Raw genomic sequence first — 19,395 nt, 5'->3', positions numbered from 1 at the left:
GGAAAAGAGTAGAGTATTTCAAAACGCATAGCGATAGAATCATTGTAATAAGAATAAAATCAAAACCTAAACCGACAACGATTGTTAATGTCTATATGCCTACAAGCGCCCATGATGATGATGAGGTAGAGTGTGTATACGAAGAGATTGATGAAGCAGTTAAACACGTAAAAGGAGATGAAAATTTAATAATAGTTGGAGATTGGAATGCAAGCATTGGAAAAGGCAAGGAAGGAAATATAGTGGGTGAATACGGGCTGGGCAAAAGGAATGAAAGAGGGGACCGACTTATAGAGTTTTGCACTAAGTATAATTTAGTAATTGCCAATACCCAATTTAAAAATCATAATAGAAGAATATACACTTGGAAAAAGCCAGGTGATACTGCAAGGTATCATCTAGATTATATCATGGTTAAGCAAAGATTTAGAAATCAACTCGTTGACTGCAAAACTTACCCTGCAGCAGACATTGATAGCGACCATAATTTGGTGATAATGAAATGTAGATTGGGGTTTAAAAACCTGAAGAAAAGGTGTCAGATGAATCTGTGGAATTTAGAGAAGCTTGAGGAAGAGGAGGTAAAGAAGATTTTTGAGGAGGACATCGCAAGAGGTCTGAGTAAAAAAGATAAGGTAGAAAATGTAGAAGAAGAATGGGATAATGTTAAAAAGGAAATTCTTAAATCAGCAGAAGCAAACTTAGGCAGAATAAAGAGAACTGGTAGAAAACCTTGGGTTTCAGACGATATATTGCAGCTGATGGATGAACGTAGAAAATATAAGAATGCTAGTGATGAAGAAAGTAAAAGGAAGTATCGGCAATTAAGAAATGCTATAAGCAGGAAGTGCAAACTGGCGAAAGAAGAGTGGATTAGAGAAAAGTGTTCAGAAGTGGAAAGAGAAATGAACATTGGTAAAATAGACGGAGCATACAGGAAAGTTAGGAAAATTTTGGGGTACATAAATTAAAATCTAATAATGTGTTAAACAAAGATGGTACACCAATATATAATACAAAAGGTAAAGTCGATAGATGGGTGGAATATATTGAAGAGTTATACGGAGGAAATGAATTAGAAAATGGTGTTATAGAGGAAGATGAGGAAGTTGAAGAGGATGAAATGGGAGAAACAATACTAAGATCTGAATTTAAGAGAGCATTAAAAGATTTAAATGGCAGAAAGGCTTCTGGAATAGACGGAATACCTGTAGAATTACTGCGCAGTGCAGGTGAGGAAGCGATTGATAGATTATACAAACTAGTGTGTAATATTTATGAAAAAGGGGAATTTCTGTCAGACTTCAAAAAAAGTGTTATAGTCATGATACCAAAGAAAACAGGGGCAGATAAATGTGAAGAATACAGAACAATTAGTTTAACTAGTCATGCATCAAAAATCTTAACTAGAATTCTATACAGAAGAATTGAGAGGAGAGTGGAAGAAGTGTTAGGAGAAGACAGGAGCAACAGTAATAATTGAAGAACATAAGAAAGAAGCCCTAATAAGAAAGGGAGTCCGACAAGGATGTTCCCTATCTCCGTTACTTTTTAATCTTTACATGGAACTAGCCGTTAATGATGTTAAAGAACAATTTAGATTCGGAGTAACAGTACAAGGTGAAAAGATAAAGATGCTACGATTTGCTGATGATATAGTAATTCTAGCCGATAGTAAAAAGGATTTAGAAGAAACAATGAATGGCATAGATGAAGTCCTACGCAAGAACTATCGCATGCAAATAAACAAAAACAAAACAAAAGTAATGAAATGTAGTAGAAATAACAAAGATGGACCACTGAATGTGAAAATAGTAGGAGAAAAGATTATGGAGGTAGAAGAATTTTGTTATTTGGGAAGTAGAATTTCTAAAGATGGAAGAAGCAGGAGCGATATAAAATGCCGAATAGCACAAGCGAAACGAGCCTTCAGTAAGAAATATAATTTGTTTACATCAAAAATTAATTTAAATGTCAGGAAAAGATTTTTGAAAGTATATGTTTGGAGTGTCGCTTTATATGGAAGTGAACCTTGGACAGGAAGAATGCAATGATATTGAGGATCTAGAAAAAAAGGACAGTTTGATAGATATATATAGAAAGGTGACGAGCAATATATGGGATAAATGGAAAGGGAGTGGTAAAATGAGAAAAAATAACGTGGATGGTTAAAAATTGATGCTACATGACGAGAAAGAAGTAAGAGAAAGATGGAAGGAATACATGGACGATCGGAATATGACAAAAGAGAAACCTGAGGAACAAAAACTAGAAAAGGAATAGAAGATAGCTGAAGAGGATAAAAGAACAGTGATATTAAAATATAGATAAAAGAAGAGACAGACTTATAGGCCACATCCTAAGGCATCCTGGAATAGTCGCTTTAATATTGGAAGGACAGGTAGAAGGAACAAATTGTGTAGGCAGGCCACGTTTGGAATATGTAAAACGAATTGTTAGGGATGTAGGATGTAGAGGGTATACTGAAATGAAACGACTAGCACTAGATAGGGAATCTTGGAGAGCTGCATCAAACCAGTCAAATGACTGAAGACGAAAAAAAAAGTTTGAAATAAATGTGGTGTGTGCTATTTTTCCATACAGTGAGAAGAATATGTGGGGCCCAGGCCCTTGTTTTATCCCCGATTTTACACCCAAAATAAAATTCATAATAGTTTTTTTCTAATGGAGTAAGGTTTCGCCTTTGGAACTTGAGCATCATTTCACCACATAAATAACAAAATTGTTAGGATAATTTAAACAAACTCTAGTAATAGTAAGAGATAGTAGTAGTGAGATAGTAGTGAACTCTGGTTCACTACTATCTCACAACTGACATCATTCTGATAAATGTGTGCTACACTAGGTCATGTTTGTACATGTCTATACAAGTCTGAACCTGCACAACACTACCCTTTAAGTTTGCTCATTTGGTTCCTTCATATTTATAATGCTCTAGGAGTTTTTACTTGACAATAGACAATGGATGAAAAAACATTATGAGATATTTAAAAAAATTAAAATAAAAAAATCATGTTGACCAGTATAATCCAAGTGCATTAAAGTTAGGTAAGGGAATAGTTTTTGTGTGGAATCTTCAATGTTAAAGGAAGGTACAGGGATCACACTTCCACAAGTTGGTTTATATGATATTGTGGGATTGAGGATTATAAGTTCTCAGAGGTCTCAGAGAGAGTTTCCGGTAAATTCCATCAAAGCTAGAAAGGAAGGGATGGTGTGGCGACTGGAATTGTCACAAGGTCTTCCCCTACTGGGATCAGGATGGCTACCATATAAATCATGCCTTAAGTATTTATAGTTAAAAATTTAGTCATCTTTCCTTTGTTTTGTAAGAGAAGTTTTTTTAATTTTTCAGGTAGAAGGATTACTAGATGAGAAAGATTTTAAATTGCTGGTCACTCGTGAACAATTTGAGCAGTTGTGTACAGATTTAGCAGATAGAGTCAGAGGTCCTATCGAACAAGCTCTAAAAACGTCTAGCCTCACTATGGATCTTATCAGTAATGTAAGTATTTTATATTTAATATAATTTTTGTCTAAATGGATCGATAATGATTTTCTCAGTATTTATTTTAATTTTTATTACACTAAAATGTAATTATTTAAAATAAATGTAATCTGAAATACCTTAATATTGGAATAGTATTTTTGGAGGTATTCTCATTTAAAAATTAAATTATTCCTTCTCTATTAATTTATATAAAAGAACCATTTTGTATTCAGTTTCAAATTCATTAATTTGTATTTATATTAAAAATTATGATAACAGTTAACTGAATTCACTTTTAAGTGTATTAAAGGTTATCACATTAGTGGAGCAACAATAAAATTGCAAAGATAAACTAGTTTATAAAAGTAATTTATATATGAACAAGTTTTCTAATGTACTGCTGTTGGATTCTATAATAATGATTTTAAAATATATCAATCACTATTTGGTCATTTTCATAGTTTGACTAATCACATAAAAAATGATAAATTCCTAAACTTTAATGTTTAAGAATTCCTCTTCTTAACTATTTTCAGTAATATGAAGTATTTTACAATTCCAAATTATTGAAGATACTGCTGATATTTGTGAATCATGGTAAACTGTTAAGATGGGTAATTAGTCAATAAAGTCATTTTAGTACACTGTTTTACAAATAATTCTTTGTTTACCATAATTCTATTTTATATTTTGAAGTTTGTTGTTATCTGCCATATTTATAGGTTGTGCTTGTTGGTGCTGGTACACGTGTGCCATTTGTACAAGATAGATTAACAAAAGTTGTTAATATGGAACTCAGTAAAAATTTAAATACAGATGAAGCAGCTGTATTGGGGGCTGTGTATAAAGCTGCTGATCTTAGTACTGGTTTTAAAGTAAAAAAGTTCATTACCAGGGATGCTGTATTGTTTCCTATTCAGGTAATTTCATGTTAATTATTTTTTTAAGATTTGTTTCTGTTTACCATTATCTTTTAGTTAATACTATGTATTGGATAGGTAAGTATTAATAATTATAAATACTTTCTTTGTTTTATAAATTTTGTTTTTCATATTTTTTGTTGATTTCATTTTGTTATTTCATAGTTGTTGTAGAAGCAAATAGCCTAATAATATTTTACTACAGATGAGTAGGATTGTATAGTAGAATGTACATTTTGTTTGTTATTAAAATAATTTACATATTTTAATGTATGGATTTTTTTAAATAACAGAAAGATTAAAATACAGATTTAACATAAATTTTCATGAATATTTTGAAGTGGTTTTCAAAAATGTTATGTTTTTTAAATCTTCACTTGTTATTGAACACTTGGATCAAATACTTACTCTAACAAGTCATTCCATGTAAAATCAACCAATAGAATTATGTGTTTTACTCTCTTGGATTTGGCTCATTTTTTTTTTTAAATAAGTTCTATCATAAGAAATTATAATTTTTTTTTATTAACTTTTCCCTCTTTTTTACTTCTGAAAATTTTCATAACCATTACTAAAACAATTACCACTATTACTTAAAATATTAGTTACAATAGAGCTCTCTTTGAGCTTCAGTCCTAATAAAGATGTCATTTTAAAGCTTATTGTTGGTAATAAATAACATAGCAATTTTTATAGATTTTCAAAAAAAAACCGAAGTTTGTAAATTGTTTAAAATTTTCAACAATAAATTTAAAAATTCTCGTAAGTACTACATGATAAATTTTTTGGCTTAATAGTCAAGCTACAACAGCAAGAGGTGCAATAACAACTTGTGTTTTGTATGTATTAGCTGAAAGAGCATGAAACTAATGATTAGTTTCATTTGCTTCACTAAGCGTTTAATAAGACTAGTTTAAATAAATAAAGACTTCAAAAATATGATAATTCTTTAAAATGCTATTGAGTGTCTTTTAAAAATAATGTACAATCTCATAAAAAATTGTTTTGATTTTCAATTTTACTGTTTGTATTATTTTTGGGTCTTTCTCCCCCACAATAATTTCTTTTTAGAATAACTATTCAAACTCATTAAGAAAATAATAATTGTTTATAATTATAAATATAATCTAACCAATTTTAATCAACGCTCGCTAATCTTGACTAGCAAGTGTAGGTTAATCAATGGGTATTTGTAGGTATTTGCAGAGAAATTATAAATATAATCTAACCAAACTTAACCTACACTCACTAGCCAAGGTTAGCAAGTATAGGTTGTTTGGTTAGATTATATTTGTAATTTCTCTGCAAATACCTCCAACAAATACCCACCGATTTGGAACAAAAAAAGAAAAAAAGTGTACCCACTTAGAAAAAGAAGGTAGTATAGTACAATAACCTAAAAACAAAATTTTGCTACAACTCCATATATGATTTTTATCCGAAAAATGTAATATCATCTCATGCTCATTATTGCAAATGCTGAGGGTTATGAAGAATCCCTTTCACTTGCAAAAATTCAATACCTTTCTACTTTGAATCAGTTTCCCTAACTAAATGAAACATCTTCACAACACAATAACTAGACACAGACTGATTACAGGCTTCAACACCAATGTCTAATAATATTGTGCAACGTTGTTCTAAGTAACCAGACATATTTAAACATGAGTAATTACTAATATGAAACGTAAAAGAAACCATTATGGAGAAAAAACAGAAAAGGCCTTTATAAAACAGAAAATTAAAGCAACTGGATAAAACCAGTTGCTTTAATTTTATAGCCATGACCATGTTAAGGGGTCTGCAACTGCATACTACATTGTTGCACTACTAAGGGTATTAAAATTTATCCTAATCTTCCCTTATCTTTCATATCTTTATTTTCCCGTATTTATTAAACATACATTTTTAAATAATTAATTAAACATTTTTCATTAGCAATTAATTATTTTAATTACCAATGAGAGATTTAGAATACTTACATAAAGTAAATTTACACTTACGAAGTATGTCTGCTCATTTCTTTCTACCCAAATATAGATAATTTCTAAACACACTTTCCTGTTTTATTTTGATGATTTTCCCATTAATAGTATACATCATTTGAATAATTTATTAAATTTTATTATTCGAAGTAAATAAAAATAAAGACTGTGCTGAAAAATTATCTAAATAAGTTAGAAAATCATTTTTAGAGATTCCATTTTGGTTGTTGAACATTCATTATTTTTGTCATTAGTAGACATTGAGGAAATACTCTTAAGAAAATAAAGAAATTAAAAATTAAGAAACTATAATAATAAATATTAATTTACAATAATTCTTACAAAACAATATGAAATTAGTATTTCTAATACTGTTAAGTCAGATGGCAACATGCTAAAATTATGTTAGTATTTTTTATTCTCATTAAAAAAAATAAGAAAATGTAAATTATATTTACATTAAATATTAAACTTATGAGGGTGAATCAAATTTAAATGCTAATTTTGCTATTCTACACAGCAAGCAGTTCCAAGTTGGATGGCGGAGTGGGGGGTTAATGTTCGGTGTGTTAGAGAGGGGGAACCAGCTTGGTTAGTATGTCGGTCAGTATATCCATGAGTGAGCAAGAGGTTCCATCATCTGTTGCACAACATATAATCATAAAGTTTTTAACTAATGAAGGCGTTAAACCCACGCAAATTTTAACTTGTTTAAAGGTACAGTTTGGGTATGCTACCCAACAAGTATCAAACATCATAACTGACAACATCCGTGTCGTTTGAGAGCTTATCAAAGGTGATTGCCGGTTCACTATTGAAGAAATTGCATCAGAAGTGGAAATTGTATCAACTATTATCCATTATCCACTGATCATCTAGGCTTTAGAAAAATTAGTGCTCAATGGGTTCTGAGGTTGTTGACCAAAAATCAAAAACAGGTCATGTTGGAGATCTGTGAGAGAATTCTGAATTGAATTTGGCAAGAAGGGGATGTTTTTTTGAGGCATATTACATATGATGAAGCATGGGTCCATCATTACACTCTAGAGTCAAAAATGGTGAGTAAGGAGTGGCAAAGGAAGTATGAGGGCTGCCCAGTGAAGGCCAAAACCTGTCTGTCAGCAGGAAAAGTTATTGCAACCTTTTTTTTTTGACTCAAGGAAAGTTGTACTCATTGATTTTCCCCACATCAACAAATTGTGAATGCGGCTTACTATTGCCAGCTGCTCCAGTCAACAAAAGACAGGGTATATCCATAAGAGATGTCATCCTTCTCCATGACAATGCCAGGCTGCACACCACGATTTTGACAAGGGATAAATTGAAAAAAATGCACTGGAAAACCCTTGACCACCCCTCCCTACAGTACAGATTTGTCCTTCTTTGACAATTTTATGTTTGCATCCTTGAAAGAATAAATTGGAGGGGAACAATTCAAAACTATGAAGACTTCGAAGAGCACGTGTGTTGATGACACGATGGTTGGTGAGCACGATGGTTGATGACTCATCTCAAGTTTTTTATGAACAAGGCATATTCAAGCTTCCAAATTGTTGGCAAAGTGGTGTAGATCATTCAGGAAACTATATAGAGAAGTAATGAAGGTATGAATTGTGTATATTATTAATCAGTAAATTTATTAAAGAAAAATTACCATTTATATTTGATTCACCCTCGTATTTTATTGATTTTTTTGTTAAATAGAAATGATATGTTTTTTTTCAGTTTAACTTTTTCCATATGCCTTCTTTTTTAATTTATACAATGGAAAGAAAATCACTATTTATCTTTGTAAAACTTTCTTATGGAGATGTCATTTAAAACTTTAGATTGTTTTCAAGAAGATAACAATTTAAAAAATTGTAATAAAAAAAATGAATTGAAAAATGATATAGTAGAATAATTTTAAACTTTGTAATTATATAATTTTTTATCAAAAAATATGATTGTGTCTATTTTTTCTGTATTAATAGTTTGAATATTTCACTTGTTTTATTACAGTGAAAAATTAAAATCTTGTTGCATTCAAAACAATACTTTCAACGAGTTCTGTGTGGACATTTCTTTATTTTAATCTACCTTAGGCTAGATTTATACATTAAAACTTATTTAATATTTCTAATAAAAGGGAATAATTATTTATATAATAAATGAACCACCAAATACAGCATTAAATAAGCAGAAAGTAAAACATAAGGATGCAATTTTTTTTTTATTTTTCATTAAAACTTTTAATACTTAATTGTTATAAGAGTACTTGTTAAAATAATTAAATACATTTAGTTTGTTACCCTTTGTTGTAAAATTTTTGTTGTGCACTAAATGTGTTTTTTTTTGTTTATTAGCCTTGATGTAACTAATGTTCCCTTTGGTGGTTTACCGTAAAAATGTTCAGTTTAGTGTAAAATTTTAGTGTACTTAAAGTGGTTATATGGGAGGGTTATAAAAATTTTTAATTTGGCTATTTATTTTCATATTGTTTTTAATATTTAGTTAGAAAGTTGTCCAATTTTCATTTCTTATCATAATTTAAATATTTAAATTATAATTGTATTTGTTGTCTTGTTTCATGCTTGTTGTTTTGTTCTTGAACTTTATTGTTTCTCATCCGTTGTTGCATTATGGAAATGTAGAGTGTAAGTACATTTATTGTTAAACGATGTAATAATGGTTTTACAACTTGGGCTGTACATTTTTTATTAACTGGGTATTATTTCAATAATACTATTTATTATATATGTAAAAGTTTGTTTTTGGTAAAAGTATGATCTATTTTTTTATTGCTTTATTTAATTTTTAATTTTTATTTTTGGTTGTACTGCTTTAAACATGTTTAGAAAATCAATAATGATTTTGTCTTAGTTTTTTGTACAAAATTTTCAGCTATTTTTTTTTCTTTTCTAAAAAACTACTGTTATATACTTTTCTGTGTTTAAAAAATTTTTTTTTTTATGAATGTTTCTTGAGGCACTTCATTTCTCTGCTTTTGATAAAATCCATGTTAACATCTTACGAACAGAGCAGTGGATCTGGGTCAACTCATTTTCTTATTCTTATTTAAAACTAAACCTGATTGATTTCGTATTGAATTAATATTTATGAAAGAAAAACTTTAAAATTTTTGATGTATTGATGAATTTTTATTGTTAATAATGCTTTATTTATTTATTTATTATTATTTTTGTTTATTACTTCATCTTATAAAACAATTTAATGGTTCATGTGCATGTTAGCTTATTTTATATGGGTTGTTTATGTTTAGATTTATCGATTCAAGATTATCATTAAAATATTAATATTATGTAATATAGAAATTAGTATTAATATATTTGTAAAGACCAGTTATTGTAGTTAAAATGCAGCTCTCTAGGTCATCTGTTCTCAAATTCAATTATTGGTTAGGACTAGGCATTTTGTCACCTGTCATTTTACCTTCATCATTATATACAAAAAAGTACATCTAAAGTTGCAATAATAAAATATAAATAAAAATTAATAAATTTGGTTTAAATATTGATATTAGAATGTTATAGATAAAAAAGAATAAAATTTTCATGAATATAGCATTCAAACTCTTTTACTTAAATCTAAAGATACACTGGTTACATGTTTATTTTTAAAAATTTATGGAATTTTGTGGAATATGTAATATTTGAGAAGCACTGTAATCATTTCCAGGCTGTACAATTTCACTACCAGTAGTTATGTCTCTTTCATACTAATTGTATATTTTTTTTATTGATCTGATGACTGATTTTTTATTGATCTGAATCATGTTTGATCATTCTGGTGAGGTTTTATTACAGGATATTTAGTTTATATACACATAAATATTTTATTTAAATTCATATATATTTATTAAGATGTGGGAAATGTGCATAGGCTATGTTATATAATACAGCTTCTTAAATTTTTTTAATGTAATTTTGGTTTATTCAGAATCTAGTATCGCAAGAAACTTCAGTAATTATCTCCTTTCATCCTTAGATTTGCCATCTGTTATTTTATTAAGAGGCAAATTTTGAATGTTCTAGTTTTATAGATTTTATTTTTTTTTTTAATAAATATTCAGAAATTTCCAAATTTACTTATTACTTTTTTATTTTGTTTCTTGTTTGAAGTGTAAAACTATTAAATTAAATTAAATTTTGAAAAATCTACAGAAAATTAAAAACGACACTTACCTGGTCTCTATAGTGGATTTTTATTACATTTTAAAACTTTTTCCAAGCATTACTAGTATCAATCTTCTGATTATTCTTAAGTGCCTATGCACCCCAGCAAAATTCTACATCATTTTGAGATGAAATGTCTGAAAGAATTTTCTGGCAGTATCAGACCAGCAGAGAATAAAAATATCACTCTGATGGTGTTGTAGGAATAATTTATTGCTCTATTTTTGTTATCATGTTGATTAGTAATCGGAGAAAAATAGATAAAAATTAATTATACCAGTCTTTAACTAGGCTTGCCATATACTGTTTGGTCACAGATTCTTTTATATTACATGAGTACAGTTTTGATTTCCTAAACATTATCAAAATAAGCAGTATTGTTGTTGTTTAGAAAATATCTTCATTTGTCTGTAATCATCATGTCACACTTTATCCTGCATGTAATGGACTCGCTCACATTTTATGAAGTCATTTCTGAAGTACTTTGTGTTCACTTGAAAGGTCAAATCTTTGTGTTCACTTCAACAAGGTCTGTTCAGAAAATAACCAAACTTTATGTTTTTAATCTAATTATTAATTTTGCTGATTATTGGTTCTAGTTCCCTTCAAAGTACTCCCCCTCTATTCACTCACTTTTCCCAGTAGTGTTTCCATTTCACGAAGCAGTCCTAGATAGTCCCATTTGAAATGACCTTTATGGTCCATGACAAATTTGATGTCATCAATAGTCTCAAAATTCTATCCTTTCATCACTGATTTTAATTTTTGAAACAAGAAATCACAAGGATGATTTTTGACACTAAACTGACGACTTGACAAAACTGAGTATGCTCAGTTATCATGGTGAAGAATCATGAGTTGTCTAGCCTGGTTTCTTTTTGCAAATTTTTTATGTAACTGCTGCAAAACACCTTGATAGTACACGTGGGTTACTGTTTCACCTTCAGACAAGAATTCAAGATGCACAATTTCATTAAAATCGAAAAAAAACAGAGCATCACTTTGCTATTGGATTGAGACTGACTTGCTTTCTTAGGGCATGGAGATCTTTTGCCAATCCATTGTGAGGAAAGAACTTTTGTCTCGATGTCATAGCCGTAAACCCAGCTTTTATCTCCTGTTATGCTCCTTTGTGTGAATGTTTCATCGTTATTGGCTTGTTCAAGAAGTTGTTGACAAACACCCACTCGATGCTCTTTCTGCTGTTCAGTCATCAAACAAGAAACAAACTTTGCTGCAATTCAATGCATGTTCAATTTTCAGTCAACTCTTCTGTAAGTTCTCTGACATTCAATCTGCGATTTGTATGCACCAGATTGTTGATTTTCTGAAGGCGGCTGTCATTAGTTGAAGTTGAAGGCCTTCCTGGTCAACGGTCATCTTCAATTGACTGATTACCACTTTTAAATGGTGAAAACTATTCATGACATTGTGTATGACCCAGAGCATAATATCCATAAGCTTGTTTCAAAAGTTTCCCCAGTTTCACGCAAAATTTTACATTGTATCATTGCTCCTAAAAATTGCACATGACAAAAATTGCTACTAAAACTTAAACATGTTGCAATCAAATAACAATATCACAAAACCTAAACAAGATATCAACAATCCAAGAACATGTGGTTACAGAGAAGGTTACATGGAACACAACCACTGCCAACCGCATGTCACCAAATATCTCTGTTGGCGTGTTTTTAAAAATGTTCAGTCATTTTCTGAACAGACCTCTTATATGGTAAAACAGGAATAGTGAAAATGTGCTGCAGAAGACTGGTGGTACTAATATATAGTTACAATTGCTCCGATGAATTAAGAAATTATGCAATGGTTCTTTGTTTATTGTTTAAAATTTTTATGCGATATATTCAGGCTTATTCATTAGTATTTACAATTTAATATTACAGTTCTTATGCATGTGCACTTACTATACATTAGTTAACATAACACTAACTAACATATAGTTTGCATACTAATTCATTGAACAATTATAAACTCTTACAGTTATTGCATTACATTTAAAAATCACACAAACATAAAATACTGAGTTATATTTATCCTCATTGCATTTTTCACTTAATTGTTTATTTACATTTATAGCAGTAAATTAATTTCTGGTCTGCTACTGACTGATTATTAGGACACCCAGTAGGGGTTCTTTCAAAGCAGTGTCAGTTTGTTATGTAGCCAAAAAATTATGTATAACTTTGCCAAGGGGCATTTGCTGAGTCATCCCGTTATTAAGTCCTGATTGAAACACTCCAATTAGAGTTGTTAAGAGGTAGATACCTCTTTTTTTTAAATAAAGTACTTTCCAGTAGTTCTATATAGCATTTGATATCACTTGGTATGTCTTCACTCTATCCTAATATTCACATCCTTCTAGGCCGTGGAACTAGATTGATTGCTATTCATATTCTGCCGTTTCACCTGTAAATTACTGTCCTGTTTGTCTTCAGCTTATTAATCCATGGAATGTGTGTACCAACCATTTTCATATATAACGTGTCATGATGAGAGTAGTGGATCAGTGATATAAAGCCCACTGTAAATTTTGGTTATGGCTGATCCTGCCTGCTGCAATGGAGCTGGCTCCATTGTACAGGTTATAACACCTCCTTAAAGGATTGAGAAAAAACAACCAATGAAGACTTTGTTTGTGATCTAAGTATGATTTGAAATACTTATTTCTTAAAATGGCAGTAAATAATATTACTTTGATAAATTTACTTTGATAAATTTGATTTTTAAAAATCAGACTTGGTGTAAATAAAAACTTTATTATATTTAAAACTTAGGCTTGTCCTCTTTAAGTAGTCCCCACTGCTGCCAATACTCACAATATATTTTCCATTTTGAAATCTTTCCTGGAAAGAGTTTTTTTTGTGTCATTTTTACATTTTTTGAAAGTGATGCACAGATATTGTATCATATTTTCCTCAATTTAATTTCCTTATCATCCTATCAAGTTTATCTTCAATTTGGAAAGGGAACAAGTCTGGTAGTAGGGTGGGTTGTGAGACTTGATGGTTGTCTTGTGTTTTTCCAGTTAACAGCAGATAAGAAGTGGTGTGTGAGCTGCACATTGTAATGGTTCAACATCCAACTCTGGTTTTTGTACAGCTCAGTCCTCTTTATGCATTTAACATCTCTCAAACAGTATAAAACTTCAAGTATTTTTCCTTGTTTCCTGTCTGACTAAGTGGAACAAATTCATAATGGGCCAAGTCTTTTCAGACAAAAAAAAGATGTGTCACCTGCTGGTGACTGACTTGTGCAGGCTATTTTTTGGTCAGGACAATCCTATCTCCATTTACTACAGTGATTTTGTCTTGGTTTCCACATTGTAGCCATAAACCCAAGTCTCATCTCTGTTATAACATTTTTTTTTTAAATTTGACTGATGTTAACATGACTATCTTTCTGATCAACATCAGAAAACGTGGCACAAATTTTATGGAGATAAGATACATGTTAGGTTTATTTGATATAACAGATTTCCGTAATATTATGCAGATGCTCACTTCCTCTGCAATCTCTTGAAAAGTAGTGATCTTCATGAACCAAAGCACAAAGTACATCAATATTATTGTTATTTTTGATGTGGGAGGTTGTCCAGGTGTAAAATGATTAAATCATGTTATGCATGGTTTGATCTGATTTAAATATCTCTTAAAAGTGTTACAGAGTTTGTAGCAAAATTTAACACAAACACATTTGTTTTCAATATCTTTTGTTTCACTTTGTTAAAAACCCATTTACTACATTTTTACTTCCAACTATTGAATTTCAAAAAACTAACAATGCTAGTGTGAAGTGTCAAATGGAATTGTGTTTCTGAAAGTTGTCACACTCAATGCAATTTCTTGGAACATGCTCTGTGCCACTAGTTCATATACTACTACAAAACTTTTTTTTTTTTTTAATACATCTCATACTTTTAGCTGCTGGAAAAGTAGTTGTCCCATTCTCCTTTCTCGATTCAGTTTATTATTGATAAATGTGCAAGAACATCCAGAGTCTTTTTCTTATTTTCCCTCCTTAAACTTTGTAGTTAAATTTTCTCAAAATGTGAAGTAAATTTATTAAAATTCTTACTATTGTTTCTCTAATTATATCTCTTCCTTTTCCTTAAAAGGAAAGTGACAATTTATCAATAAAATCAAGCAGTTTCATAATATTAGTTATCAAGGGATTTTAGACTTATAGAGCAGATGAAATGGTTTTGATGAGTTGAATTTATGTATGCAAGTAATCTGATATTTTATAAATGTTTCATTCTTGAAGAGTTCTGCTTCAAGGTATTTCATGATAGCAGTGGTGTCTTAATTTCTTTCCATTCATTAATGTTGCATTTAATGACTGATATCTTGCATTTGCTTTCAGATCATGTGTAATTTATATCCTTTAATTTTCTCTTTGGCCTTCTAATTCGCCCCCTTTCATTTTTTTAAAATATTTTAACAAGGCACATCTTTTACTTAGAATTACTTTAGTTCTTTTCTCATTAACCCCTTTTCCTTTATACCTCAATTGCATTCTTTTTTTTTTCTCCAAACCCACCCACATTTTAGCATTTTTAACCATTTGTCGTATCTTTTTCATGATATTTATATTTTAAGTCTATAAAGCATTACATATCACTATAACATCAACCAAGCTGTTAACTTTCATGCCTCCTTTATCATTCAATTTTTACTGGTGTATTTATTAAAAATGTCAGTTTTAAGTTGTAAATATTTACCTATAAAATTTACAGTTTGGAAAGTTGAATCCTGAATTCTGTTTTGTATAAGAATTACAGCTAATCAAGTATGTATAATTACAATATGTTTAAGGCTTAAAAATGTGGGAATGAATTTTTAATTTTAGTTTTTTTTGTTCTGTGTAAATATGGCTGCACTTTTTTTTCGGTTTTTTTCATTGTTTTATTTATTTATACTTTTATATAGTAATTATATTTTTAATATTTATCTTAAACTTTAGTTACTGTAATCTTAGATGCAATAATATTGTGTCAATAAATTTTTTCTTAAATTTTGAGTTGAGTTATTTTATAGATTTGCTCTAGTTGTCAGCATGTCATTGGAAATCTATTTTTTAATATTTGATTGCCTTTTTTTGCATTGTGCTTAATTTTTTTTTTTTACATATTCTTTGCACTTATACTGAGCAAAATCAGTAGACAGTAAAATCGGTTTTAAATATTTTTGTAATAAAACTCGATAATGCATCATAAAAGTAAAACTAAGGCCTATATGTAGATCCAGTTATGTATAAAAAATTAAAATTATAACTAATTTAACATTCGTAAATAATCAACATTAATAAATCTACATGAACTTTCAAATTAAATTTCATGCAGCATTTTATTGGAAAATACAAATCTAAATTCCAAAATGAAATAATTAAATCTGCAAAATTTATATGCAGTCTTTAAAAATACAAAAAATTTTCATTAGTGATGAAGCTTATGTCTGTTATTTAGATATCTTTACACGTAATAATAATCACACTTATAATAAATAATTAATATCATTTTTTACACTTTTAAAGATTAGTCTAAAAAATTGTTTTTACCTTTCGGTTTATTGCATTTTATATTTTTGCCACAATATGAAGTAAAAACTACAAAATACTGGTTAAAAGATATTTACACAGTATGTCTGAAAAGTTTCCTAATAAATTTCTGTAGTCGATACAAATAGTGCCATCTCTCAGACAACCAAGGAATTATGTATTGCGATGTCTGACGAGTGTGTATACAAAATTTCATCATTCCAGTCTCGCGTGTTCGAATAGACTCCAGTAGTCTATTCAGCCACGTACGTTGTGTTCATGTGACCTTGTGCAGCTCATGACATGGAACATCCCAACCCTGTAGGGAAAGACACTCGCCTTGTGACACTTCTGGTGGTCGCCACCCCTCCCCCCAACAGGAAAAATAGTGTCATGGAACAGAGAAGCACGATAAAATTTTCTGCGTGACTTCAAAATTCTTTCGTTGAAACTTATTCTATGACACAGTAAGCATTCGGTGATGAAGCTGCATCTCGTACTACAACATACACATGGTGGAAGCGGTTTAAAGATGGTAGAGAGTTGGATGATGACAAACGAAGCAGGAGGCTGTTGACAGCTGTTCACGAAAATGCGTGCGCAAGTCGTCAAACTGTCCCAACTGGTCAAACCATGAATTCTAAATTCTGTTTGAACGTAATGAAACGTCTGATTTGTTGCATTCATTGAATCCAGCCCAAGTATTGTTATCTGGACAGTTGAACTCTCTTGCACAACAGTGCCTCGACACACATGACAACAGTTTTAACACGTTATTACACCACACATCAAATCACCATATTATCCTATCTGCCCATTTCACCCAATTTGGCTCCAGCAGACTATTTTCTGTTCCCAAAACTCAAGTTGAAGATGAAAGGTTGCTTTTTCAATGACATTCTGGTCATCCAAAGGGCTTGCATCGAGCTGTTGAAGGTGATTCCAGAAAGTGATTTCTCCAGAGCGTTTGATGGGCTGTATTGGCACTGAACGAGTGTATAACTAGAGAAGGGTCCTATGTAGAGGGCTGATGTGAGTAAATTTGTTTAATTTAGTTCAGTAATTTATCAGACATACTGTGTATTATATGTATGAAGTATACATATTAAATTTTTATTGATTTTATAAGCAGTAAGGTGAATTATTATTATAAGGTAAATTCCTTCTTCCTTTCTAAGATGATAAATTGCAGATGTTAACTATTATAATGTCCTATTAGAGTAATTTGTAGAATTAATTGTTTATAGAAAAAACCACATTTAAAAGATTTGCTTTGCTTAAATTACTTTTTTTTTTAATTTGCAGGATTTCATATTGATAATCAATTGATTGTTACTTATTGCCACTCACTTATTATTTATTTGTATTTTAATAATTGTTCAGTAAATTTCTGTGTGTACACAGAAATTTTATTTTATTTGACTTGCAGATGTCAAGATAATATTCAGTCTCTTGCCATACATGGCAGAGGACATCTGGCATGTTAGAAGAAACAGCTTCAATCATCCTTTCTTTTAAATGGTCCAAATTTCAAACTTGAATAGAATACACTTCTGTTTTTACATAACCCTAAAATTAGAAATCCATGGGGGTAAAGTCTGGTGACCAGGTGCCAGGCAATCCACCCTATTCGTCTGACCCGTTGGTGAGAAGGAAATAAGAAACTTTTTGTGTTAAGGAAATCCTACACAATTGCAGTAAAATGTGAAGGATCTCCATGTAATTGGAAAATTGAATTCTCCAGTATTTGAGGTGCTGCTTACCCTTCTAACATATCCAGAAAGATGTTCTCTGTTATTGTTTTTTCAGCAAAAAAGAATGGGCCAATAGCGCTGTCTCATCCAATAGCACACGTACATTTACTTTTTCACATTCACACTGATGTTCAATAATGGCATGTAGAGGTTCAGTAATCCATATATGAACATTATGTTGATATACTCATCCAGAAATATGAAACATTGCTTCTTCAGTGAAAATGAACTTGCTTAAAAAATCATCCTGCTCTAACCTATCCACCCTACAGCAAATCAAATCGTTTCATTTTGTCTGGCATATAAGTTTTTGTAACACCTGAATTTTATACGCATTGAAATATAACTGTTTTTTAATATATCGTAAACAGTTATTTTTAGTAATGTTCAACTGTATAGAAAACGTCTGCACAGATTTTTTTGAGCTACACAAGAAACTTGTTCACATTGCTTCAATCGTTTTATCAGACACTGATTGCCATCCTGGACGTGTTTGCTTCAGTAGGTTGCCTGTTTCTTTGAGTTGTTTGTCCCATCACTGAATGTTATTTTTATGCGGTAGGTCTTCATTGTACTCACAACAGTGTTCATACCTAGCACGTGTAACTGACTTAAACTTAGCAAGCCACAACACGCAATGAACCTTCCTTACCACCGCAAACATGATGATGACTAATGCACATATGCTGCTTGCATGTACTAGAATTCAATGTACATGCACTATCTTTTACACCCATAAACTTGGAGTGCTGCTTCTCTTTCATTTAACATATTGTTTATCTCTACAGTGGTTTGTTCCAAAGCTGTAACCATTAAAAACCCCACTATTATTTTACAGATTATATTTGCTTAGAATAATATGCTTACTGTAGTATTAATAAAAATCAGTTGTTTTTTTTTAATATCTCTAATACTAATAGTCAATCTTAATCTGGAAAGAAAAATTATTTAATTGAGTGAGATATTAAGGAATATTTTTATACATTAAAACATTTCTTTATATTTTCAGTTAATTAAATGGCAAAGTCCAATTAATGAAAATTTAAAATGAGATTTTGTTTATTTTAAATTTAAACTAATTTGTTTATTTTTTTATTTTGTAGATATATCAAAATTATTGTTAGAATAAATTTGACTTAAATGTATAAATTTACAATTATTTAACTTTTAGTCAATATGAATAAATTTATACTTCTACAATATGTGTAATTTATTCATTCTGCTAACTAACTCCCATTTATCAATAATGACAACCAGGAAGAGAATTTTAAATAAATCGAATTATAAGCAGAATTATGGTTAAAAAAGCTATAACCATTAAAATCCCCCACTGTTATTTTAATAGTGGGGTTATTAATATTTTATTGATAAATAGTATCCCATTTATCAATAATAACAACCAGGAGAGAATTTTGAATAAATCGAATTATAAGCAGAATTATGGTTAATCCAAAAACCAACCTTTAATTATAATAAAAATATATTGAAATTAAC

The 19,395-nt window shown here is 30.1% G+C and overlaps 1 protein-coding gene across 2 annotated transcripts in view; it reads left to right on the top strand.

Annotated features, from left to right (window-relative positions):
• Positions 1–19,395, top strand: part of Grp170 (hypoxia up-regulated Grp170 co-chaperone protein) — a 109,211-nt gene that overhangs the window by 28,708 nt on the left and 61,108 nt on the right. For both annotated transcript variants that reach the window (XM_075377525.1, XM_075377524.1), the window contains exons 7-8: positions 3,377–3,526; positions 4,234–4,431. In XM_075377525.1, the coding sequence (XP_075233640.1) occupies positions 3,377–3,526; positions 4,234–4,431 (348 nt within the window). The remainder of the gene's footprint in view (positions 1–3,376; positions 3,527–4,233; positions 4,432–19,395) is intronic.

This window comes from Lycorma delicatula, chromosome 10 (assembly GCF_047948215.1).
Source record: "Lycorma delicatula isolate Av1 chromosome 10, ASM4794821v1, whole genome shotgun sequence".
Lineage (NCBI taxonomy): Eukaryota > Metazoa > Arthropoda > Insecta > Hemiptera > Fulgoridae > Lycorma > Lycorma delicatula.
The sequence above is the reverse complement of the archived record's forward strand: the minus strand, read 5'-3'. Positions and strand labels throughout refer to the sequence as shown.